Genomic DNA, 27,001 nt, shown 5'->3' with positions numbered 1-27,001 from the left:
ATGCTGATACCTCGTCTCTACTAAAAATACAAATATTAGCTGGGTGTGGTGGCATACATCTGTAGTCCCAGCTACTTGGGAGGCTGAGGCAGGAGAATCACTTGAACCCAGGAGGAGGAGAAGGTTGCAGTGAGCTGAGATCACACCGTTGCATTCCAGCCTGGTGACAGAGAGAGACTCCATCTCAAAAAATAAAATGAAAAAAAGATATCCGCAACTTAAGCATTTTTATAGGCAGGGCAGAGGGGACCAATAAAAAGAGAATAGGACATCCTAGTGTGAGGGGAGGGTTGGGCTCAGGAAGGAGGAAGCACACCTTCTTGGATACTGGAAGGGAAGGTATTGCTGATGAAAACTCCGAAGGGAGAAGAGGTTCATGGAGGATGCTTCATCACTGGGTTTGAGCTTTTCAACACAATTGGTGGGGAAGACATCTGCACAGAATCAGAAAAATAATGAATGCAGCCATGGTACCTTAGGGCTCTGGAAAAGGCGCCGCACCTGGCCCTCAGGGAAGCTTATCTGAGAGGCATGCAGGGCATCTCAGTGTGGGGAGCTGTGTAGAGATACGTCTGGAGGCAGTGAGTCTTACTTCCTGACTTTGTAGCCCTGTAGCTCAACAGCCTCAGCGAGGGTTAGCTCCCTGCAATTTGCTTTCCAGGTACTGCTCTCTGGTGTTTAGACTTCCACAATGGGGAAGATAAAAGAAATACATTTTGGCTGGGTACAGTGGCTCACACCTGTAGTCCCAGCACTTTGGAAGACCAAGGTGGGCGGATCATGAGGTGAGGAGATAGAGACCATCCTAGCTAACACGGTAAACCCCATCTCTACTAAATATACAAAAAATTAGCTAGGCATGGTGGCATGCACCTGTAGTCCCAGCTACTTGGGAGGCTGAGGCAGGAGAATCACTTGATCCCAGGAGGCGGAGGTTGCAGTGAGCTGAGATCATGCCACTACATTCCAGCCTGGGTGACAGAGAGAGACTCTGTCTCAAAAAAAAAAAAAACAAAACCAAAAATAAATACATTTTAATTTTCATTTCTAGGAAAATGAAGTGTGCAAAAATAAAATCACTTGCTCTATCCGGTGTATCATTTGCTTTTCCAGCCTATCTTAGCAGTTAGAGAATAACTGCTAAGCACACTTGACTCATTCATTTGTAGATTTCATTGTAAGCCCAGTTGACAACCCATCTTTAAAAAAAAACAAATTTTGAGAGAAAAGTAATTTCTTGACTAAATTCAGCTTTCAGAAGGGATCAGTGATTCCATTGATGGTGATTGAGAGGGTTAATATGTAGATATTTTCTTCTTGGCATGTGAGAGACATGTTTGTGTTGGTGGGAGCAGCAAGTGTGTGTGGAAGGAGAGCTGGAGTCCCAGGCCACCACGCTGCTTGGGCTGGTAACATGTATTTCCCAAGTTCTGCTCTGCCAGGCCGAGTACAATGTGTTGATAACTGACATCTGTGCTTCTATCAAATTAAACCTGAAGTGTCTGTCTCTTTTCATTTCAAATAACTTTGCTCTTTCTTCATTTATGCCATTTAAAGTAAGATTTGCACCAAAGTGTTAAAATGTATTTAATGTAATCCTTAGTAATGTGAACATGTGCATTACAATCTTCCCTTTAATCATCTCTTTAAGTCTTTGGTAATGTGTACTGTGGCACTGGAAATCTTTCAGCTGACTATCTTTAATCTTTATCAGTTTTTCAGTTCGTTAGTCTGTTTAATCCCTTATGCCATTTTTACCCTTCTTATGCCATTTAAACCATCAATTAATAAACATTGAGAAATACAATTGTTATAATTGTTATTATACTGAATTCAGAAGAGTGACACATGTTTAATATTACATTCTATAAAAAATCCTAAGCTTAATTTCAGGAAAGATTTAGTTTTATTCTTATAAGTATGTACAATTAGTCAAAACTCCCCCCACCCCAATCCCTTATCAAAATCAATGTTTATAAACCAGCAGGGTGAGTTTTTTGTCTGCCTACTATGCTTATATGTCCATGGGCAGGAATGATAACAGGAATAACTCATCCATCCAGCTGGACTTGGGGATGTTTCTAAATGTTTGATAGAGATCCTGCTATTCACGCAGCTGTGAAATGACTTGGCTAACTGACCTCTTTTCTTTAGGAACCGTGGAGCATGCAACACATCCCGGCACTGTTTTCTGCCTTCTGTGGCCTCTTGGTCGCCCTTTCCTACCATCTGAGCCGGCAGAGCAGTGACCCATCTGTGCTCATGTGAGTGATCTATGCCTGTGCTCTGTCATCACTGAGCAGGGGGTTGCAGTTCCCAAAGCTTTGTGCCCGGAATGAGGTGGGGAGAGGGCAATTCACTGCCCACTGTGATTTGACTGTCATTATTAAACTAGCTGGTCACTCACTAAAGGACAGTAGGAGAAATACAGGACCAGCCAGAAACTAGTAACAATTAAAAGTGAACATCCAGCAAACATTTTAGCTTTGCTCTTTTGATTTTGGAGTAAAATGAACGATGGCAGGAACAGATGGCCAATGGCACTCACTCCCTGTTGTGACTTTCCCTTGAGTGAGTTGGGTGAGAAGCTACCACCTCAACAATACCCTTTCTAGATCCTGTAAGCTGCATCCCTGCATTTACTCTAGGCAGTTACCCTGCAGAGACTAAACCAGCACCTCTGAAAGAAAGGTTTTTGTTTTATTTTATTGTTTTTTTGTTGTTCTCAATCTGGATTTAAAGTGAGATTTGCACCAAAGTGTTAAAATGTATGTAATGTGATAGTAACATGAAAGTATACGTTAAAATCTTCCCTTTAATCATATCTTTATGTCTTTGGTAACGTGTACTCTGGCACTGGAAATCGTTCATGTGATGCCAAAGTGAGTTTCAGATATTGACAGTAGCATCTTATGTAATGTGTTTAAATTTATGAAAGATTTTGATTGAAGAGAACCATAACTCTTGGAGGACAAGAGACACCATAATTTTAGGCTATTAGATACAGCAGTATGAAAGGCCTGAAAAATGGGGAAAAGTTAAACATGGTTCTTACCATTTTTAGTATCAATTGTGTTACTGTAATGTGCACCTTCTGCTGCTAACTGTTTGTGAAGATGAAGCCCTAGTGGGCTGGCAGAGATGGAGGACCTTCCCCATGTCCCACTGCTGACAGTAGAGGGCGAAGATACTGCTAAAGTACTTGACTGCTCTCATTAGGGTGAAATTTACAAATCGAAACACTATCTTTATGATCACTTGAACATGCACCTCTTTTTATTATGTGTGTGTGTGTGTGTTTGTGTGTGTGTGTGTATTTTCTTTTTGAGGTGGAGTCTCACTCTGTTGCCCAGGCTGGCATGCAGTGGCATGGTCTCAGCTCACTGCAACTTCTGCCTCCCAGGTTCAAGTGATTCTCCTGCCTCAGCCTTCCGAGTAGCTGGGATTACAGGCGCATGCCACCACACCCAGCTAATTTTTGTATTTTCAGTAGAGATGGGGTTTCACCATGTTGGCCAGGCTGGTCTCGAACTCCTGACCTTGTGATTCACCTGCCTTGGCTTCCCAAAGTGCTGAGATTATAGGCGTGAGCCACCACACCCAGCCTATTATAAATTTTTAAATGAAGAGAGCACTTGCTTTTGTCATGTGTGGGTATGAGGTCTAAAGTGAAGTTATTTACTGAAAACACTGTCCCAAGAACACCTTTGATAAAGTGAAATCTATGTGTTTTTCTACTTTCAGGTCCTTCATGCAATGCAAACTGTTTCCTAAATTTTTACATCAAAATCTGGAAGAGTCATCTGCTGACCCTCTGCCCAAGAAGATGAAAGATTCAGTGGTGAGACATTTGCATTGTGTAATGTAGTATAGGAGGGCCTTACCTTTTCAGCAGAGCTCAGGCTCTCAATGGGGCTCTAGGCAGGTGGACATGAGTAGGACTAGGACTAGGTACCAAGAGACACCTCAGCTTGGTACCTGACACACTGGGCTGTTGAGCTGCCTGCCAGGTGCAGCGCTTTAGAGCATCTTAATGGTGGCTGTTATGCACACATTCATGGGCGCTCAGGTGGCCCTCAGGTGGCTGCAGTTTGACAAGATTGTCACATGAATCACATTCAGTCAGTTTTGCCTAATTACTGGCACCAAACAGCAGGTGGGCTCTGCACAAATGAAAGCTTGTCAGATAAATGTTTAGCCAACCTGCCTTCCTGATGTGGTCCACACAGCTCTCCTCCACATCCTCTCCCCTCAGTGCCATGCTTGGTTCAGAGCACTCTTTCAAAGTTGATGTCTGCACAGCCATTGCTTGGGGCCCTTGGGCTTTAGACTTCTGGCTGGGTCACAGAGTAGGGAACAACCACACTGGGTGAAGCACGGGAGAAGAAAAGGAAGGAGAGGAAGGAAGAAACGAGAATCCTACAACTGCAAAATAATGATATCATTTCCTTATTCACCAGGAAAATGGCTCTGGGCAGCTTCAAACATTCTTTTTGCAGATGTAGTTTCTTTGATATCAACTTACAAACATTCATACTTTGAAAAGCGATGCTCATTAATTGTGGAAGCTCCCATACGTCTGAATATTGAGCTTGGAGCTGTCTGATGTCCTTGACTCACACTTTTCCTGGTTTTCTTAGGAATGACAGATAAAAGGAAAAGGGAATAGTCTGTTGATCCAGCCAGGACTGTGTCTCATTTGTCTTGATATCCACAGAGCCAATGCCTGGTGTTCTAGTTGGTGCTCGGTACAGTTCATGGAATTTAGACAAGTTGAATTGCAGTCTGCCATTTCGCGACAATGTACAGGACTCAACAGCCAATATGATAGCCTTTAACAAAATTCATACTTAGTTTTTGTGCCTTTCAGTGTGGTCACAATTCAAGCTAATATACTGAGGCTTTTTTTTTTTTTTCCACCACAAGGGAATTAAAGGACAAATCACTTAATATGAGTAAGGGCAGAGATACATTTAAAAGCAGGTTAAAAGTCGAAGCAGCTGGGCCTGCTGAGATGGCAACTAAAAAAAAAGAGAAATATCTGACATAAGCCTGGCATCCTCAAGCTGACCTCTAGTATTTATACCAGGAGACTTGCAGGGAGAAGGTCAAACTGACATTCCCACAACATTTTCTGTAAAAGCCATAGGGTGGCCCAGAGTATACCCAAAAGTCTCCTGGTGGCTATCTGAGAAAAACTATGCCCTTCAGTCTTCCTTGATTTCATGACTAATGAGGATGCATCTCTATTTTCTGATTTATTGCAGTTAAAAATAATGTAGGAATTACAAAGAAATTTGACAAGAAATGTGCCCAGCAGATGTTGATAGTATTTCATTGGTATAATTAGGTGTGATGGGCTAGGTTTTGCCTCCCTTGGTTTTCATACCCTTTGAAATGCCCTGTACAGTGTGGAGCACATAGCTTGTTAGGTGATTTAATAAGATGTTTGTGTTCGTTTCTCTGAAAAGTCTCTGGCCTCATTATAATATTTTAATGGGAATATGACATTCAGCTTTTAGAGTTTGATATATAAGACCTTCTATGACACAGTGCAAGCATAAAACCCCCTCGTTATTGTGTCTGATTTAGTTTGTATCTCTCTCCACCTCTTATTTTCTGTCAGTCCCTCTCTCTCTCTCTTTTCTTAAATTTTAGTTTGTATGAGAAGCCCTTAGGGAGACTCATTTGGTTTCAGTTTTCTAGCCCTCCCTCCCCCATTCTGATGCATTTGGCCTGTGAGGGGATCTGAGGATCTTCATTTTAACAAGAATGTTCACCCAGGTGATTCTGTTTAGGTGATCCAGAGATTGTTCTTCAAGAAACATTGATCTAGAATCAGAGATATACCAGTGGGCCTATACATTTGCATATGAGCAAGATAAGTTATATACACAAAGTTTATCACCCAAATCCATTACTTAGTAAAGATATAAACTTTCTACTAGTGGTTTGCCTGGTTAGTCTTTTTCTGTAGGTCTTATTAGCATAGACTGTAAGTTTTTAACTTTCACATCTTCATCATTTTCAACATCCTTTATTATGTTTAGATTTGTTAGTTTCACTGTATCAATTTTCTTCTGTTCCTAAAAACAAACAAACAAAAACCCCTATTTAATTTTTAGGTACAAAATTCAAACAGTTTTTTCCTAAATCATTGTTTATAATATCTAGATTTTTTTGGGGGGGGGATGGAGTTTCGCTCTTGTTACCCAGGCTGGAGTGCAATGGCGCGATCTCGGCCCACCGCAACCTCTGCCTCTGGAGTTCAGGCAATTCTCCAGCCTCAGCCTCCTGAGTAGCTGGGACTACAGGCACGTGCCACCATGCCCCGCTAATGTTTTGTATTTTTAGTAGAGACGGGGTTTCACCATGTTGACCAGGATGGATTCGATCTCTTGACCTCGTGATCCACCCGCCTCGGCCTCCCAAAGTGCTGGGATTACAGGCTTGAGCCACCACGCCTGGCTAGATTTTTTTTTTTTTGGTCCGATGCTGCTAGATGTGGAATGTTGGACCAGGGCTTTTTTTTTTTTTTTTTTTTTTTTTGAGACAGACTTTCATCCTTGTTTCCCAGGCTGGAATGCAATGGCACAGTCTCAGCCCAGCTCACTACAACTTCCACCTCCCAGGTTCAAGCGATTCTCCTGCCTCAACCTCTGCTGTAGCTGGGATCACAGGTGTGCGCCAGCACGCCCAGATGATTTTATATTCTTAGTAGAAACAGGGTTTCTCCACCTTGGTCAGGCTGGTCTTGATCTCCTGACCTCAGGTGATCCGCCTCCCTCGGCCTCCCAAAGTGCTGGGATTACAGGCGTGAGCCACCTTGCAGGGCTTCTTAAACTTCCTTTGGGAGTTGGAGTGTGAAGTACTATATAAAATGCCACAGTGAATTCAAAATGTTCAGTTTATGAAGAGCTAAGATATTTCTTAAACATGTATGGATTTACCATAAATTTATTTACCATAAATCCAAAAAATTGTATATAAATTTTTCATTGTTTTCTCTTTGCAGCCTTACACTGGCCAGAACGTCTAAGACAATATTCAATAATATTAATAGTTTGCTCTGTCTGTATACATATTAATATATTTTTAATCTATGTGTTTCGTATGTATAAAAGAGAGCAAACTAGTAAAGAGAAAAGAGTAAAAGAGAAAAAATGGTGATTTTATTTATATGTATATACAACTTTATTGTACATACTATGTAATCATAATAGCTGTGATTAATAAGAGGATTCATAAATATGACCAGAGAAAAGAAAATTTAGAAAAGGAAGAACTATCTAACATACCAGAAATTACCTATGAAAATGTGATCCAGCTCACAGTACCAACAAAATATCTGACTTGATAATGGAAATGATTTTAACTAGTGTCACAAATAAAGTAAACTAACTACAGTAGTAAACTACAGCAGTAAATTACTAACTACAGCAGTAAACTACTACTAACTACAACTACAGTGTTATATTCCCAATATTGAGAAAGGATTCTAAGATTCTTTTAGGAGAATAGCAGTTAATAGTTTTTAAAAACTTGAGAAAGAAGCATAAGAAAAAGGAATTTAGCACTTTTAGATTTAAGAGTGAAGCAGTCGCTAGGTGTGGTGACTCACACTTGTAATCTCAGCACTTAGGGAAGCCGAGGCAGCTGGATCACCTTAGGTCAGGAGTTCCAAACCAGCCCGGACAACATGGTGAAACCCCATCTCTACTAAAATTAGCCAGATGTGATGGCACATGCCTGTAATCTCAGCTACTTAGGAGGCTGAGGCAGGAGAATCACTTGAACCTGGGAGGCGGAGGTTGCAGCGAGCCAAGATCGCACCGTTGCACTCCAGCCTGGGCAACAAGAGTGAAACTTCGTCTTAAAAAAAGAAAATAACAACAACAAAAGATTTAAGACTGAATAATCAGAAAAATATGTGAGATATGAGACTATCCAAGATCAGAGAATGGGATTAGTGGATGAGAAAAACACAGAAAGGAGACAGACTCTTTTATGAACATGTTATGTGAAAATTAAATATCACAATCAAAAACTGATTTTCAGAATCTAGTGTTGAGATAATTGTTTAGCAGTGGGAATGAAAAAAGAATCTTATGTTCTAGTCCCTCACCAGACGCTCATGTAAATGAGAGAGGGATTTCAGAGTTTCAAAAAGTGAGAGAGAGAGGAAGAGGGAAAAGGAAAGGAGGAGAATCACATGGGACTTTTTCATTTCTGATATTATAGCAGGCTACTACTGATTAAAAATAAAAATTATGAATAAAATACAAAAAAACCCTTCTTAAATATAACAAAAAAACTGACAAAATAATAAGGAATTATCAGCTAAAAATCTGAGTGAACAGGAGTACCTGGAGGAAGCAGGACAGGAAACTGCTTTTGCCCCAAGAGCATCTGTCCAACCTGGGGACCTAAGCCTTGTTTTTTGGACCTTGAATATGGAGAACAGAAATTGGAGCCCAGGTGGGAATCCAATGCCAGACCATGGATCATCAGCTTGGGACACCAAAGTGTCACATTCTGAGAGAGAGGATGATTCTCAGGAAGTCAGCTCTACTACCCTCCATGCCGGGAAGTACAAGCAGACTCACCTCATGATTGAGTGAAACAAGAGAATCCTTGAGAAGTTTTAAGTTTGTATGGATTTGCAGCACAAGTTCAAACAACTAGATGGCACCAAAGCCCTCAATTTATGAAGACAGTTTAATGTGATCCCCAACTGGAAACACCTCATGGCAGAAACGAACATGAATCCTCTTTAAAAGATTCCCTTTTTCAAGTGTTTCCCAAACCAATTTTTTGAGGTGAAATGCACAGCTTACTATAAAAAATTTTTAACCTACATATGGAAATAAAGAACCAACAAAAACAGATCTGCAAATACTTCATACTGGAAGTATCAGACACAGGTTTAAAACAACTATATGTATTATGCTTAATGAAGTAAAAGGCAAGCTTTAAAGTTTATAGACCATAGAAAAGATTTAAAACAATCCAGCATGTTTGAAAGAGAGCCAAATAGAATTTTCTAAACAAGCAAACAAGTGAATCAATTGAAATATACACCACCACACCACCCAACACATGGGAGATTAGATACCTTTGAAGAGAGAATTAGTGAACTGAAAGATAAAGAGAGAAGAAAGTACTCCGGACATAACACTAATTGACAAAAAAAAAAAAAAAAAAAAAAATGCTTTTAGAAAACTAATTGACAAAAAAAAAAAAAAAAGAAATATGAAAGAGAAATGACTTGAAGGATAGAGTAAAAGATTTAAAATGTATCTAATCAGAATCCCTAGAAAGAGAGAGACTGAAACATAATCAATATTTGATGAGTTAATATCTGAGAGTTTACCAGAATTGATGAAAGACATTTATCTTGAGATTCAGGAATTTCAGTGAATCACAAGTAGGGTAAATTAAAGAAGAAAGAATCCATACCAGACAAGCCATAGTGAAACTGCAGCATGCCAAGCACACCGACCAACTTAAAGCAAATAAACAGAAATAACAGATTACGTTCAAATGAATAACAGACTGCAAGCTCTCTTATCAAGAGCCATCATGGAAGCCAGAAGACAGTTGTTTGATATACTTAATGATGTGTAAAGAAAGTAACTTCCAAGCTAGAACTTTACTCCTAGTGAAAGTATCTTTTAAGGATAAAGGCAAAATAAATTTTAGAAAAATAAAAGCTCATAGATCTTCATTATATATAATTCTGAAGGTATTTTTCAGTAGAAAGTGATCTTGTGGTAAAAGTAATTTGAGGAGAAAAGAAAAAAAGGGAAAAACAAAGTGATCTTGGATGGAAGGTCTGATTTGCAAGTGAACAAAAAGAAAAGAAAATGGCAGGTACATTGGCAAATCTGAATAAATATTAGCTGCATAAAACCATGATAAGGTTATACAGTTTTAAAAAATGTAAAGAATTAAAATACATGACTATAATAACATGCAAGTTTGGACAAGAGGAGAAATGAACTTCAAGTGGTCAGAGGTCTTAGTAATGTCCAAGAGAAGAATAAAGATACAGATTGAATGTCCCTAATCCAAAAATCCAAAACCTGAAATGCTTTAATATCCAAAACATTTTGAGCACCAACATGACGCTCAAAGGAAGGGTTTTGGATTTTGGATTTTCAGATGAGGGCTGCTCAGCCTGTGCCATTAACTTCAGTCTTCGATAAATTAGGTATGCATGTTGGAATGTTTTGTGCAACTGCTAAAGGAATAGGAACAAAGCATGTAGCTTCCAATTCCTTACAGAGGGAAAAATAGAAACTAAAATTAAAATGAGATGGCATTTTTTTGTACACACCATTAGCACTGGAAAAATTAGTGATAGTGCCAATTGTGTCAAGATGGAATCTCTTAGACTTCATTTATGTTTATGTAAATTATTACAATCACTTGGAAAAGCATCATTTATCAAGGATTGTAAAATGCTTATAACCTATGATAGAGTAATCTATTTGTTAAGAGTTTTTCTAGGAAATTAATTCAAAATATGAAAAAAGTTTTCAGTACATAAAGATAATGATTTCAGCATAATTCATCGTGGTTAACAATGGAAGGCAACCTAATAGTAGCAGTCAAGGGATATTTGCATTAACTATGAGTCATTAAATTTCATTCACTAATGTTTTGAGTGATCATTATGACATTGTATGTGTTTGTATGTGTATATGTGTATGACATCAAAAGATGGAAAATTATTTAGCCACTAAATGATATTAGTGAGCCTCCACTATATGTATATATATATATATATATATATGTATATGTATATACACACGCACACACACATTTATAGCTTACAAAAGAAAGTACTGTAGAAAAGGTTGAAAATTATTTGCACACTAAGATTAGACCCTTATAAAATATGCATAGAAATATTTATATACATGATGATTATAGCTAGAGCCATGGTTTAATATCCACAGGAAAAATAATGGCTCAGAAAATACAAAAATGCTAATACTATTAATGTCAGGCTATAATGATTGTGAATGATCTCCCCCTCTCCTCTATGTTCTACGGTGCTGTAGTGTTATTATGTTATTCTATAATGGGAAAATTAATTAATAATAAAAATTGCAAAGACCTAAATTTGCATTTTTGCAGAACATTCCCTTTCACACTCATTTTTATAAGATCTAACACAGTACAATTCACTGTTAAGACACAGGACATTTATTAAAAGGAAACAGATTTTTTTTAACCTTCAAGCATGTGAAGAAAGGGGGCAGTACCAGTAATTCTCTTTTTATATTACAAAACTAAGATTAAAATAAAATATACCTACCTGAAAAAAACTCACACATATTTATGTCTTATAGAAGGTGAAGAGGTATAATAATATACATTTAAATGAACAAAAAGTTATTTAACAAGAAAACCAACCAAAATTACAAACTTTTTAGAGTGTAAAAAGCTGCCTTCACAGGACAGAGTAGCAAGTTCTGAAGTTCAGGTGTCTTACAAGATTCCTTTTAAAAATAGTATTTTTATTTTAAAGAAAATAGATTTTATTGTGTATATTTAAGGTATATAACATAATGTCATGAGATACACAGACAGTAAAATTGTTACCATAGTGAAGTAAGTTAACATATCTATCATTTCACATAGTTACCCATTTTTACTTGTTTTTGTGGCAAGGGCAGCTAGAATCTACTTATTTCACAGGAACCCCAAATATAATACAGTTTTATTAACTATAGTTCTCATGTACATTAGGTCTCTGGAGTTGTTTATCCTATATATCTGCTACTGCATAACTTCTAACATACATGTCCCCATCTCTACCTCCTCCATCCCCATGTTAACTACTGTTTTATTCTCTATCTCTGTATATTTGACTCTCTCTCTCTCTCCTCTCTCTCTCTTTAGATTCTACATACAAGTGAAATCATGCAGTATTCGTCTTTCTGTGTCTGGTTTATTTCACTTAGCAAAATGTGCTCCAGAGTCATCCATATTATGGCAAATGAGAGGATGTCTCTTTTTATAAAGGCTGAATAATATTCCATTTACATATGTATTATAATTTCCTTATCTATTATTTATCTGTTGACAGACACTCAGGTTGTTTCCATATCTTGGCTGTTGTGAATAGTGCTGCAATACACTTGGTAGCACAGTCCTACATTTATGGCATGGTGATTTTGTTCCCTTTGGGTATATGCCTAAAAGAAGGATTACTGGGGCACATGATAGTTCTGTTTTTAATGTCTTTTTCTAAAAGATAGAGATGGGTCCCATTATGTTGCCCAGGCTGGTCATGAAATCCAGGCCTCAAGCAGAATCCCATCTTGGCTTCCAAAAGTGCTGGAATTACAAGCTCGAAACAACACACCTGGCCTATTTTTGAATTTCTTTAGAACGTCCATATTATTTTCCTAATGGCTGCACCAACCTACACTCCCATATAATATCTGCTTTTTGGTGGCTTTCAGGAAAAACAACCATTTCCTTTTTATTTGCTGATGTTATTTTCAGCAATATTAGGAGAGCAGTCTAGTTTCATTAACTAGCATCAAGAGCAAAAATCTCAGTAATTACCATTTTCCATCTGTATATCTCCTTCAGTGAAGCATCTGTTCAGAACTTTTTCCCATGTGCAGCTGGGGATGTAGGAGAGTGTTGTTTGTTTATAGGTAAATGTCCTTTGTTGAATGTGGGTTTTATGAGTAGTATGTTTTTTTCCTAGTCTTTGCCTTTTTGTAAGTGTCTTTTGAAGAGCAAAAGTTTTACATTTTTGTGATGTCCAACTTATTTTTTTCTTTTACAGTTCAAACTTTTAGTTCCACATTTAAGAAATCTTTGCCAAATCCAGGATCATTAAGATTTCCTCTTACAGTTGCTTTGAGCAGTTTGTTGGTTTTTTAGGTTCATGATGTTGTGTTAATTTCTGTATGTGCAGCAAAGTGTTCTGTTATTATTTTATTTTTTTGTAGATGGCTATTCCATTGTTCCAGCACCTTTCATAGAAAAGATTATCCCTTTTCTCATTTAGGGGATTTGTCATTTCACCATTGCACTTTGGTTGAAAATCTATTGATCGTATATCTGTTGTGGCCTCTTTCTGGACACTTTATTCTTTTCCATTGATCTAGATGTGTATTTGTACCAATACCCCCAATACCATGGTTACTGTAGCTTTATAATAAACCTTGAAACCCAGGTATTATATGTCCTCCAATCTTTTCTTTATCAAAGTCATTTTAGCTATTCTAGGTCTATTGTACTTCCATATACATTTTTTAGTTAGCATGTCCCTTTCTAAAAGTACAATTCTGCTAGAATTTTCATTATAATTGCATTGAATTTATCAATCAGTTTTGTGAGAATTGACTTAATAACAATACTGAATCTTCAAATCCAGGAATGCAGTATATCTCCCCATTTATTTCTTTAGTTTCTCTGTTTAGTTTCTCTCATTTCTTTACTGATGTTTGGTGGTTTTTGACTTGTACGTATTTTTTTTTCTCAAATTTATACCTAGTATATTTTTTGTTGCTATTATAAATAGTATTTTAAATTGAGTACATGAAAAGATGTTCATCATTAGCCATTGGAAAACGCAAATTAAAACCACAATTACATACCATTACATTAAGGTTTCTCAACCTCAGCACTGTTGACATTTTGAGCCTCACAATATTTCCTTGGCTGTGGGGAGGTGGGGCTGTGTTGTGCATTGTAGGATGTTTACCTGCATCCCTGGTCTCTACCTATTAAATGGCAGTATTATTTCTCCCCTTCCTCAAATTGTAAAAACAAAAATGCCTCCAGATATTACAAAATGTGCCCTAGGAGACATACATTCACTAGTATGGTTAAAAAATTTTTAAACTATTGACAAGATTAGGGAACAACTGGAACTCACACACGCTGCTGTGAGAATGTAACGTAGTTACAACTACTTTGAAAACAGCTTGGCAGTTTCTTTTTTTAATTTTGCTTTCAATTGACACTTGTACACATTTATGGGGGTACGCTGTGATGTTCTCATACATGTATGCATTGTGCAATGATGAAATGATGGTATTTAAAATGTCACCTCACTTATTTATCGTTTCTTTGTGGTAAGAATATTCAGAATCCTCTCTTTTAGCTATTTTGAAATATACCTTACGATATTGTTACTGTTGTCTTCCTACTATCCGATAGAACACCAGAATTTATTCTTTCTAACTATAATTTTGTACTCATCGAACAATCTCTCCTCTCCCTCCCTTCTCCCCTTCCCAGCCTCTACAAACCACTATTCCACTCTGTACTTCTATGAGGTTGGCTTTTTTAGATTCTACAGATAAGTGAACTCGTGGTATTTGTCTTTCCGTGTTTGTCTGATTTCACTTAATATAATGTCCTCCAGGTTCATCCATGTCACTGCTGCAAAATGACAGGATTACATTCTTTTTTATGGATAATAGTATTTCATGGTGGGGTGTGTGTGTGTGTGTGTGTGTGTGTGTATCACATTTTCTATACGTGATATGTATTTCATATATATTATAAGGTTGACCGAAAGGATGGAGAGGCAGACCTAGGATCAGGTTTAGCGAGTTTATTTCAACCTGCCAGGCTGGCTGCCTCACCACAGGCAGTGAAGGCAGCAGCCTGGCTTACAGACTATGGGGGTTATATAGGGAGTTTGCAGGTAACTAGGTGCTATTCTAAGAAAAACTGCATCTTGGTTCTTAGGTGTTAACATTCATCTTAATTGAGTCACCATCCTGGGTTCAAGAGCCAAGTGCAACCACATCCTGGAACCCAGGTGCCCTGTTTGCAAGGCTTGAGGCTGTTTTTGTTGTGAGCTCAGCTTAGCAGGAGAGAATGGGGAGGGGGTCCATGGGCTTGCCTTGCTGTGACCCTAACATATATCATATATACAAAATGTGAAATCATATATAAAATGTAATGATATATAATTATATATTTATTGGTTATAACCACTTAGGTTAATTTCGTATCTTGGCTGTTGTGAATAATGCTGCATTAAGACTGGGAGTGCAGATATCTCTTCAACAAACTGATTTTATTTACTTCGAATAATACACAGTTGTGGAATTGCTGGATCATATGGTAGTTCTATTTTCAATTTTTTGAGGAAACTTGCCGTACTGCTTTCTGTAAATGGCTGTACCAATATACATTGCTACCAACACTGTGTAAGTTTCCCTTTCTTTCACATCCATATCAGCATTTGTTGATAATAACCATTCTAATTGGGATGAGATGGTATATCATTATGGTTTTGATTTGCATTTTCCTAATGGTTAGTGATGTTGAACATTTTAAAATATTTTTTGGCCATTTGTACGTCTCATTTTAAAAGAAATGTCTATTCAAGTTCTATCTCAGAATAATTACACTGAGTGAAAGAAGCCAGACCATACATATTTTATGAATCTATTTATAAAATATTCTAGAAAATGAAAACAAGAAGCTGGGGCAGGAGGATCACTTGAGACAGAAAGTCAAAGCTATAGTGAGGAAAGGGATAGATTAGGCAAAAGACAAAACATTAGGGTGTAATTGATATGCTGATTATCTTAATCCTGGTTATGGTTTTATGGGGATATATATGTAAAAACGTATATATAAACTTGTTACTTAGTATACTTTTTTTTTTTTAAACAGAGCCTCTCTCTGTCATCCAGGCTGGAGTGCAGTGCAGTGGTGTGATCTCGGCTCGCTGCAACCTCAGCCTCCAAGGTTCAAGCGATCCTCCTGCCTCAGCCTCTGGATAGCTTGGACCACAGGTGTGAGCCACCACAACCAGCTAATTTTTGTATTTTAGTAGAGACAGGTTTCATTATGTTGGCCAGGCTGGTCTTGAACTCCTGACCGAAAGTGATCCACCTGTCTTGGCCTCCCAAAGTGCTTGGATTGCAGGCATGAGCCACAGCATTCGGCCTAAGTTGTGCACTTTAAATAAATGTGGCTTTTTGGTATGTCAATTTTATCTCAATAAAGCTATTTAGAAATTATAATATAGAAAAGAAATGGGTGGAGAGCACATTTTAATAAATAGAGAAAGACTGTGTAATGGTCTGTATTTACATGGGATACTCATGACACCGATGAAAATCACAGTGGAATCCCTATATATCATCCAACAGTGAAAAAAGATTAACCATAATTCAAGCTCATTCCTGCTCCTGCTTTAAGAAACTTAGAAATACAGCCTTCCCTCTTCCCCACTCTAGCTGCATTAAGCCTAGGAGTGCAGATATCTCTTCAACATACTGATCTTATTTACTTTGAATAATATATAGTAGTGGAATTACTGGATCATATGGCAGTTCTATTTTCAATTTTTTGAGGAAACTCCCCATACTGCTTTCTGGGATGGCTGTACCAATATACATTTCTACCAACAGTGTGTAAGGTTCCCTTTCTTTCACATCCATACCAGTCGTATTCATGGCCGACTATTTTGACTTTAGACAAAGATGAGTAGTGAATTAAACATGACAAATGATTTTAAATTAGACTATTCGGGAAAATGTTTATCTTCTTTCAGATAAACATTCATTAATTTTTAAATGGCATAAAACCATGTCAATGAAAAATAGGAGAGAAAAATTAACATCTCCCCACAGCCTAAAGATGCAGTGAACTACAGAATGCTCTTCTAGAAAGGTCAGGCCTTTTTTAAGCATTGGAATGACAAAAAGCAATATATGACCTGTTACTAAATTTTTGATGAATTTCTCTGATCACAAACATTTTACAGATTCGGAATTAAATTTCTGTGGTTATCCTTGGTCAATAATAGGATTACTATTAATTACTATGAATAAATCTAGGATCCTGACTTTTTCATTGTTTATTTTTATCACTTTAGATGATAATACAGTCAGCAAGCCAGGAAGGAGCATGACTTGCAAGAAACCTCACATTTTAATTTAAAAAACAAGAAAAGCAAAAAATGGTAAAGGGGTGGGTACAGGGAAATGGAGGTATATATTCTGTACCAATTTCTGGTAAAAGATAGTCAAAACAATGATTTAAGAGGCATGATTCCCTTCAATATGAGAAAGGGAGGTATAAATGTATTGACGGTTTCAGAATTTTCAGGTAACAACGTGATGATACCTTCAAATGATCAATAATTATGTACTATAATCTGTCTCTATAGAGAGAAAAAAAGTGATGGTTCCTCATGTCTGTTTTAGGTGGTTCAGCCAGCAATATTCTGCTTGGTTGGAGCTAACAGGTTATTCTCTGTCTATCTGCATTCACAGCATTCTTGGGTTTAACTTTGCTTTGTTTTCCCTAGACCATGCTTACACCTCAGTTTTGTATGGAAAATTATTAGTTGCTGAACATTTCATTATCTGCATGTAATGTGCGTACCTATTGCATATATATATATATATATATATATATATTTATTTATTTAATAATTTTGAAGTGGTTTCTTTAATTCACCAGTGATCTGACTGGTAAATTAAAATGCAAAATCTGGTCTAGTCCAAAGCAATAAGAAATGTCTAAGAGGCTCCTGCTTGCTTTGGCCAGGTTGTTGGAATGCTAAAATCCAAGACACCCTAACGCCAAGTAGAGATGATTAACATTTTGAGCTTCTTTATCAGATCTTAATAATGAAGGTCCCTTTGGGCAGCTCTCTGGGAATCTTGTATCTGGTATATGTTTGTGGAAACACAGATCACATACAAGAACCCAATAAGAACATCATGCCTCTTACTTGCGTGGAAAACCTTTCATCTTTCTGTGGTTAGCACACATAGACCAACCTAGCAGTGTGTGATTCCTCTCCTCTGCCACCCTCCCCCAGCCCACCTTAGCCTTCCTGAAATTCCCTAAGCAGGAGCTAGTGAACAGCCCATCCAGTGTGTGCCACTGAGTGTGTCAGGTAAGTGGTGAGCTGGAAAAACAGTTTATCCTGGGTTAGCGTCCTGTTGCTTGATTTACTGGGTCACACAGAGTTGCTGAGAGAAATGAAGAGCAGCCCTCACCACTGGTTTTCTCTTTCCAGACGGATGTCTTAAAATGGGATCTCATTGTCTGCGCAGTGGTTGCTGTCCTCTCGTTTGCAGTCAGCGCCAGCACTGTATTCCTGTCATTGCGAGTATGTATCCACCAACTTTGTACTCTTCCTGCCCCTTTATTCTCCTTAATAACAAGGCTGTCATGGAGCTACAGGGTATTGACAAGACACGTGAGCCAGAGGAAGAAAACAAAATGCCCATTGAGGGGCTTAGGGAATGCATCCATGTGCTGTGAACTGTTATGCCCAAGATGTGATTTGGTTCACATCACAGATTGGGTTCGATTACTTTATCCTTACCCTTTCCTGCATCTGGGGAGCTGTTTTGTTTGCAAGTGTGATGGCACATCTTGTGGAATCCACTCTGAGGACAGTTAATAGTGATAAGGCAGGCTGACAGTGCTCTACTATGAGTAGAGAAGAGTCACTGTATCAGGGGTGAGGTGGAGGACACAGAGCCAAAAGGACTATGGGAAAAGGATGTTCAGTTGTGAAAACAAAGTGGGAGCTCCAGATGGGATTCCTGGCTGTGGTCCTTACTGACTGTTGCTGTCTCTATACAAAAATATTGTCCATCCATGAACACCCCTTTCATAGAGGAAATGTCTATGAGCTACATGGGTTATTCTTCACCTCCTTAGAACATTTTTAAAATGTATTCCAAAGGGGCATAAGTCTCTTGGCCTCTGTACTTCCGCAGGCTAGTTCTCCCTCCTTCTTATAGTGGTTTCCACCACATGAACCAATTTCATGGTATAAGGAAGACATTTTCAGACTCCTGAAACAATAGCTGAGTCTGTATCCTTTAAGAGGAAAAAGTGGAAGGACAATGATGTTATGTATTATTCATGGGCATCCCTCTCCCCATCCTCTAGGCTAAATAATGAGATTCTGCCCATTTTTATCGCAGCCATTTCTCAGCATCGTGCTGTTTGCCTTGGCTGGCGCCGTGGGGTTTGTAACACATTACCTGCTCCCTCAGCTCCGCAAGCATCATCCCTGGATGTGGATTTCACACCCCATTCTCAAAAACAAAGAGTATCATCAACGGGAACTGAGAGGTTAGTAATACATCCATCATTTTACAAAAAGACAAAAAAGGAAGGGTGGGTATACTTCAAACCGGAGAGCATGTGCAACAGGGTAAATATAGTTAATGCCACAGGACTGTACACTTGAAAATGGTAAATGGTACATTATGTATATTTTACCACAATAAAAAAGAAAACATATACAAAACATTATACGGTATTTGTTTCCAGAAATTCCAGCCAACCATAACAAAAAAATCCAGGTGAATCAGAAGAATATTTCATAAAAATATTAATTGGCTATTGGTATTGTGGAAAAATTGTATCATTCAGACTTGAAGATTATTTTGTTCACACCAAAACTAACTGGGGCCTGAGAAGAGCATCACTTGACCATGCTCCCATATCTCATGAAATGGTGGGGATGGAGCAGGGCCTGACCATTAACTTTCAGGAATCCTGAACCCTTGCATTTTCTTTAGCTTGCTTTGTTCACCTAGGCCTATACCTATATCTACACTTGACTGACTTAGCAGTTTCTATGGGTGTCTCTGACCATGATCATCTAATAGCCTGGTATTCACAACCATTCCAGAGCCTTAGGGAAGAAATAGATTTATTTTAAATAAAAAGTCTTCTGACTGAGTGTGGTGGCCCACGCCTATAATCCCAGCACTTTGGAAGGCTGAGGTGGCAGATCACCTGAGGTCGGGAGTTTGAGACCAGCCTGACCAACATGGTAAAACCCTATCTCTACTAAAAATGCAAGATTAGCCAGGTGTGGGGTCACACATCTATAATCCCAGCTACTTGGGAGGCTGAGGCAGGAGAATCGCTTGAACCCGGGAGGCGGAGGTTGCCGTGAGCTGAGATTGTGCCATTGCACTCCAGCCTGGGCAACAAAAGCTTCCATTTAAAAAAAAAAAAAAAAAAAAGTTGAAGATGGCTGAAAGGGAACTTCAGAGTGCAGCTCCCAGCGAGTGTGACACAGAACAAGAGTGATCTCCACATTTCCGAATGAGGAACTGGGTTCATTTCAAAGGGACTGGTTGAACAGTGGGATTAACCCAAAAAAGGTGGTGAGAGTAGCCCAAAGAGTGCGAGCCGAGGCAAGGTGGGGCTCTGCCCCACCCGGGAAGTGCATCTGGCACAGAGGATCGGGGACTTCATCCCCTCAGTACTCCAATTCAGATACTGCGCTTTACTCTGTGACTTCTGCAGCCAACAGTTCAGGAAAATGCCAAGTGAGAACCACCCTGAGTTCTCAGTGCAGACCCAGGCGACCTCGCTGGCTGGCCCGATGCCTCGAGTTGTCAGCTCAGACCTGGGCAGAGACTTTGACTAACACCAAGAAGGCTTGCGGGACAGAACTGCCCGTCCCACAGAAGGAGGGAGGGTTGTAAGTGGGGAGTCAGATGATATGGCCATACAGGTCCCACCCCCACAAGATCCAGCAATTGGAAGCCCTCCCGTGGGAGAGTTTCGAAGTTAACAGATCAGATTGAGCTCCATCAGGGATGAGCACGCTCGGTGGAGGGAGAGATGCCCGCCATTGGGAAGTCTCACCTGTGTAAGCAGAAACCAGCGGGAGAATAAATAGCAGCCTGGCCAAGACTGAGGCAGCCCAGCCTCGGCCTCCACAGGCAAATAAGGGACAGACTGTCTTAAATGGAGCATTGACCGTTGTGTAAAACAGCAACAACCAAAGCCTCATACAGGAGAAATAACCCCAACTTTAACAGAAAGGATATCCACTGAGAGATCCCATCTGAAATCACCAACTTCAAAGATCAAAAATAAATAAATCCATGAAGATAGGAAGAAACCAGAGCAAAAAGGATGAAATCATCAAAGTCCAGAACGCCCCTCCTCCCCCGAGAGATCACAGCTCCTCACCTGCAAGAGAACAAAACAGGACAGAAAATGAATTTGATGAACTGACAGAAGAAGGCTTCAGAAGGTGGGTAATAACAAACATCTGTGAGCTAAAAGATCATGTTCTAACCCAATGCAAAGAAACTAAGAACCTTGAAAAAAGGTTAGATGAAATGCTAACCAGAATAACCAGCCTAGAGAAGAACGTAAACAACTTGGTGGAGCTGAAAAACACAGCACGAGAACTTCGCGAAGCATACACAAGTTTCAGTAGTCAGATTGATCAAGCAGAAGAAAGGATATCAGAGATTGAAGATCAACTAAATGAAATAAAAAGAGAAGGCAAGAAAAGAGAAAAAAAAAGTGAAAAGAAATGAACAAATGCCCCAAGAAATATGGGATTATGTGAAAAGACCTAATCTACGCTTGATCAGTATACCTGAAGCGAATGAGGATAATGAATCCAAGCTGGAAAACACTCTTCAGGATATTATCCAGGAGAACTTCCCCAACCTAGCAAAGCAGGCCAACATTCAAACACAGGAAATACAGAGAACACCACAAAGATACTCCTCAAGAAGAGCAACCCCAAGGCACGTAATCATCAGATTCACCAGGGTTGAAATGAAGAAAAAAATGCTAATGGCAGCCAGAGAGAAAGGTCGGGTCACCCACAAAGGGAAGCCCATCAGACTCACAGCAGATCTCTTGGCAGAAACCATACAAGCAAGGGTCGGGGGGTGGGTGGCAATATTCACCATCCTTAAAGAAAAGAACTTTCAACCCAGAATTTCATATCCAGCCAAACTAAGCTTCATAAGGAGAAATAAAATCCTTTACAGACAAGCAATTACTGAGAGACTTTGTCACCTCCAGACCTGCATTACAAGAGCTCCTGAAGGAAGCACTAAACATAGAAAGGAACAGCCAGTACCAGCCACTGCAAAAATTAACCAAATGGTAAAGTGCATCAACACAATGAAGAAGCTATGTCAACTAATGGGCAAAACAGCCAGCTAGCATCAAAATGGCAGTATCAAATTCACACATAACAATAATAATGCTAACTGTAAATGCCCCAATCAAAAGACACAGACTGGTAAACTGGATGAAAAGTCAAAACCCATCAGTGTGTTGTATGCAGGAGACCCATCTTACATGCAAAGACACACATAGACTCAAAATAAAGGGATGGAAGAAGATCTACCAAGCAAATGGAGAGCAAAAAAAGCAGGGTTTGCAATCCTAGTTTCTGATAAAATGGATTTTAAACCAGCAGAGATCAAAAGAGACAAAGAAGGGCATTACATAATACTAAAAGAATCAATACCACAAGAAGAGCTAACTATCCTGAATATATATGCACCCAACACAGCAGCACCCAGATTACATAAAGCAAGTTCTTAATGACCTACAGAGAGACTTAGACTCCTGCACAATAATAGTGGGATACTTTAACACTCTGCTGTCAATGTTAGACAGATCAACGAGACAGAAAATCAACAAGGATATCCAGGCCTTGAATGCATATCTGGAACAAGCAGACCTAATAGACATCTACAGAACTCTCCACCCCAAATCCACAGAATATACATTCTTCTCAGCACCACATCGCACTTACTCGAAAATTGATCACATAATTGGTAGTAAATCACTCCTCAGCAAATGAAAAAGAACAGAAATCATAACAGTCTCTCATACCACAGTGCAATCAAATTAGAACTCAGGATTAAGAAAGTAACTCAAAACTGCACAACTTTATGGAAACTGAACAACTGGCTCCTGAATGTCAACTGGATAAACAATGAAATGAAGGCAGAAATAAAGATGTTCTTTGAAACCAACAAGAATGAGGACACATACCAGAATCTCTGGGACACATTCAAAGCAGTGTGTAGAGGGAAATTTATAACAATAAATGCCCATATAAGAGTGAGGAAAGATCTAAAATTGACACCCTATAGTCAAAATTGAAAGACCTAGAGGAGCAAGATCAAAAAAACTCAAAAGCTAGCAGAAGACAAGAAATAACTAAGATCAGAGCAGAAATGAAGGAGATAGAGACACAAAAAAACCTTCAAAAAAATCAATAAATCCAGGAGCTGGTTTTTTTTTTTTTATAAAGATCAACAAAATAGACTGCTAGCCAGATTAATATAAAAGAAAAGAGAGAAGAATCAAATAGATGCAATAAAAAAACGATAAAGGGGATATCACCACCAATTCCACAGAAATACAAACTACCATCAGAGATTACTACAAATAACTCTATGTACATAAACCAGTAAATCTGGAAGAAAGGGAAACATTCCTGGACACCTGCACTCTCCCAAGACTAAACCAGGAAGCTGAAACCCTGAATAGCCCAATAATAAGGGCTGAAGTTGAGGCAGCAATTAATAGCCTACCAACCAAAAAAAATCCAGGTTCAGAGGGGTTCACAGCTGTATTCTACCAGATGTACAAAGAGGAGCTGGTACCATTCCTTCTGAAACTATTCCAAACAGTACAAAAGAGGGAATCCTCCCTAACTCACTTTACGAGATCAATATCATCCTGATACCAAAACCAGGCAGAGATCCAACAAAAAAAGAAAACTTCAGGCCAATATCCATGATGAACATAGATGCAAAAATCTTCAACAAAATACTGGCAAACCGATTGCAACAGCACGTCAAAAAGGTTATCCATCACAATCAACTAGGCCTCATCCCAGGGATGCAAGGCTGGTTCAACATATGCCTATAAACGTAATTCACCACATAAACAGAACCAAAGACAAAAACCACATGATTATCTCAATAGATGCAGAGAAGGCCCTCGGCAAAATTCAACAGCCCTTTATGCTAAAAAGTCTCAATAAACTAGGTATCAATGGAATATATCACAAAATAATAAAAGCCATTTATGACAAACCCACAGCCATTATCATATTGAATGGGCAAAAACTGGAAGCATTCCCTTTAAAATCTGGCACTAGACAAGGATGCCCTCTCTCACCACTCCTATTCAACATGGTATTGGAAGTTCTAGGCAGAGCAATCAGGCAAGAAAAAGAGATAAAGCGTATTCAATTAGGAAAGGAGGAAGCCAAATTGTCTCTATTTGCAGATGGCATGATTGTATATTTAGCAGACCCCATGGTCTCAGCCCCAAATCTCCTGAAACTGATAAGCAACTTCAGCAAGGTCTCAGGATACAAAATCAATGTGCAGAAATCACAAACTTTCCTATAAACTAATAACAGACAGAGAGCCAAATCAAGAGTGAACTCCCATTCACAATTGCTACAAAAGAGAGTAAAATACCTAGGAATAAAACTAACAAAGGATGTGAAGGACCTCTTCAAGGAGAACTACAAACCATTGCTCAAGGAAATAAGAGAGGGCACAAACAGATGGAGAAACATTCCATGCTCATGGTTAGGAAGAATTAATATCGTGAAAATGGCCATACTGCCCAAAGTAATTTATAGATTCAATGCTATCCCCATCAAGCTACCATTGGCCTTCTTCACAGAACTGGGCAAAACCACTTTAAACTTCATATGGAACCAAAAGAGAGCCTGCATAGCCAAGACAATCCTAAGCAAAATGAACAAAGCTGGAAGCATAATGTTGCGTGACTTCAAACTATACAGGACTTCAAACTAAACATGGTACTGGTACCAAAACAGAGACGTAGACCAATAGAACAGAACAGAGGCCTCAGAAGGGCACCACACATCTACAACCATCTGATCTTTGACAAGTCTGACAAAAACAAGCAATGGGGAAAGGATCCCTGTTTAATAAATGGTACTGGGAAAATTCGCTAGCAATGTGCAGAAAGCAGAAAATGGACCCCTTCCTGACACCTTACACTAAAATTAACTCCAGATGGATTAAAGATTTAAACATAAGACCTAACACCATAAAAACCCTAGAAAAAAACCTAGGCAAAACCATTCTGGACATAGGCATAGGCAAGAACTTCAGGAATAAATCACCAAATGCAATGACAACAAAAGCCAAAATAGACAAATGGGATCTAATTAAACTTCAGAGCTTCTGTACAGCAAAAGAAACAATCATTAGAGCAAACCAGCAACCAACAGAATGGGAAAAAATTTTTGCAATCTGCCCATCTGACGAAGGGCTAATATCCAGAATCTACAAAGAAATAAAACAGACTTACAAGAAAAAAACAAACCCATCCAAAAGTGGGTGAAGGATATGAACAGATGCTTTTCAAAATAAGGCATGTACAAGGCCAACCAACATATGAAAAAAATGCTCATCATCACTGGTCGTTAGAGAAATGCAAATCAAAACCACATTGAGATACCATCTCAAGCCAGTTAGAATGGCGATCATTAAAAAATCTGGAGGCAACAGATGCTGGAGAGGATGTGGAGAAACAGGAACACTTTTACACTGTTGGTGGGAGTGTAAATTAGTTCAACCATTGTGGAAGACAATGTGGTGATTCCTCAAGGATGTAGAAATAGAAATTCCATTTGACCCAGCAATCCCATTACTGGGTATATACCCAAAGAATTAGAAATCATTCTATTATAAAGATGCATGCACATGTATGTTCACTGAGGCACTGTTTACAATAGCAAAGACCTGGAACCAACCCAAATGCCCATCAGTGATAGACTGGACAAAGAAAATGTGGCACATATACACTATGGAATACTACGCAGCCATAAAAGCTATGAGTTTGTGTCCTTTGTAGGAACATGGATGAATCTGGAAATCATCATTCTCAGCAAACTGACACAAGAACAGAAAATCAAACACCACATGTTCTCACTCATAGGTGGGTGTTGAACAATGAGAACACATGGACACAGGGAGGGGAGCATCACACACTGGGGTCCGTTGGGGGGGGCTAGGGAGGGACATCAGGGGGTGGGGAGGGTGGGGAAGGATAACATGGGGAGAAATGCCAGGTATAGGTGATGGGGGATGGAGGCAGCAAACCACCTTGCCATGTATGTAGCTGTGCAACAATCCTGCATGATATCTGCACATGTACCCCAGAACCTAAAGTACAATTAAAATAAAAAGAAGTCTTTTAGGAATTTTCTGCTAGGTCTTTCTTTGCTCTGTAATTCCCTTGTTCTATGCTTGAATGGGTGGAAGAACACTGATTTATCCACAGTTTTAGACTCATCAAAGTTATTGCTCACAGATTATAACTGTGCTGTCTAATGCTGCTGATTCTGCATAGAGCTGTTTAGCCTATTGTAACTTCTCAGTTGTTAGTATCTAATTGTCTGTATGTCCAGGCATAAAAGATAAGTGAGGGGCACCAAGTTTTGTGGACTTAAAGTACTGAACTCAGCCAAATTTGTCACCAGCAACTTTAGTAGACTGTTGTGACAAAAGGAAAAGGGAGAAATAATTTTTAAAATAAATACGTAAGAGTCACTGAAGATGCTATCCAGAATAGAGAGTGCTTCCGTAACGAGCATCTCTGGGTGGGCACAAGGAGCCACCTTAGTTAGAAACAGCCCAAGTAGAAAAACCGGCTTGTTCAGTGGAGAAAGATGGCCTCGTCAGCCTGCTGGGGTTTAGAAGTGCAGAGGGTAACTCAAACTTCTCTCCCTTGGAGACTTACTCTTCCCAGCTGCGGAATCAGGAGCTAGCATAAGAATGGAGCTGCATAGTTTTAAATGTTCTGTAAAATTTCAAGTGCTACTTAAATGTAAATTATTATCAGTATTATAAAAACTGAAAGAAGATAGACTCAGAGAAGGTTCTATTTATAATTGGGTTTGTATATTTTACAGTCCACTTGTAAAGTCCCTACCCCAACAGGTGACTGCTTGTGGATACATAGAGGAGCTTGATGAAGAAGACCAGTTTCTATAGAACTTCTGCAGCCTTTAGGTTATATTTCCCTTTCATTCAGAAACCTTTAGAAAGACTAAATGTTGGTGAAATTAGTGGAGTGTTTGGAGTTTAATATTTTGATGTTATTGGCAAGTTAGTTGATGGAGATTTGAAGTAAGAAGCTTTTCTTTTTCTTTCTTTTTTTTTTCTTTTTTTTTTTT

At 38.9% G+C, this 27,001-nt stretch overlaps 1 protein-coding gene across 2 annotated transcripts in view; it reads left to right on the top strand.

Moving 5' to 3' along the window:
• The window catches only part of PCNX2 (pecanex 2), a 292,353-nt gene that overhangs the window by 106,761 nt on the left and 158,591 nt on the right, over positions 1 to 27,001 (top strand). For both annotated transcript variants that reach the window (XM_017526554.2, XM_017526553.2), the window contains exons 16-19: positions 2,155 to 2,264; positions 3,745 to 3,841; positions 18,038 to 18,130; positions 18,960 to 19,110. In XM_017526554.2, the coding sequence (XP_017382043.1) occupies positions 2,155 to 2,264; positions 3,745 to 3,841; positions 18,038 to 18,130; positions 18,960 to 19,110 (451 nt within the window). The remainder of the gene's footprint in view (positions 1 to 2,154; positions 2,265 to 3,744; positions 3,842 to 18,037; positions 18,131 to 18,959; positions 19,111 to 27,001) is intronic.

The sequence above is a fragment of the Cebus imitator genome, unplaced genomic scaffold, assembly GCF_001604975.1.
Source record: "Cebus imitator isolate Cc_AM_T3 unplaced genomic scaffold, Cebus_imitator-1.0 Scaffold42, whole genome shotgun sequence".
NCBI classification, from domain to species: domain Eukaryota; kingdom Metazoa; phylum Chordata; class Mammalia; order Primates; family Cebidae; genus Cebus; species Cebus imitator.
This window is presented reverse-complemented; position numbering and strand designations above follow the sequence as displayed.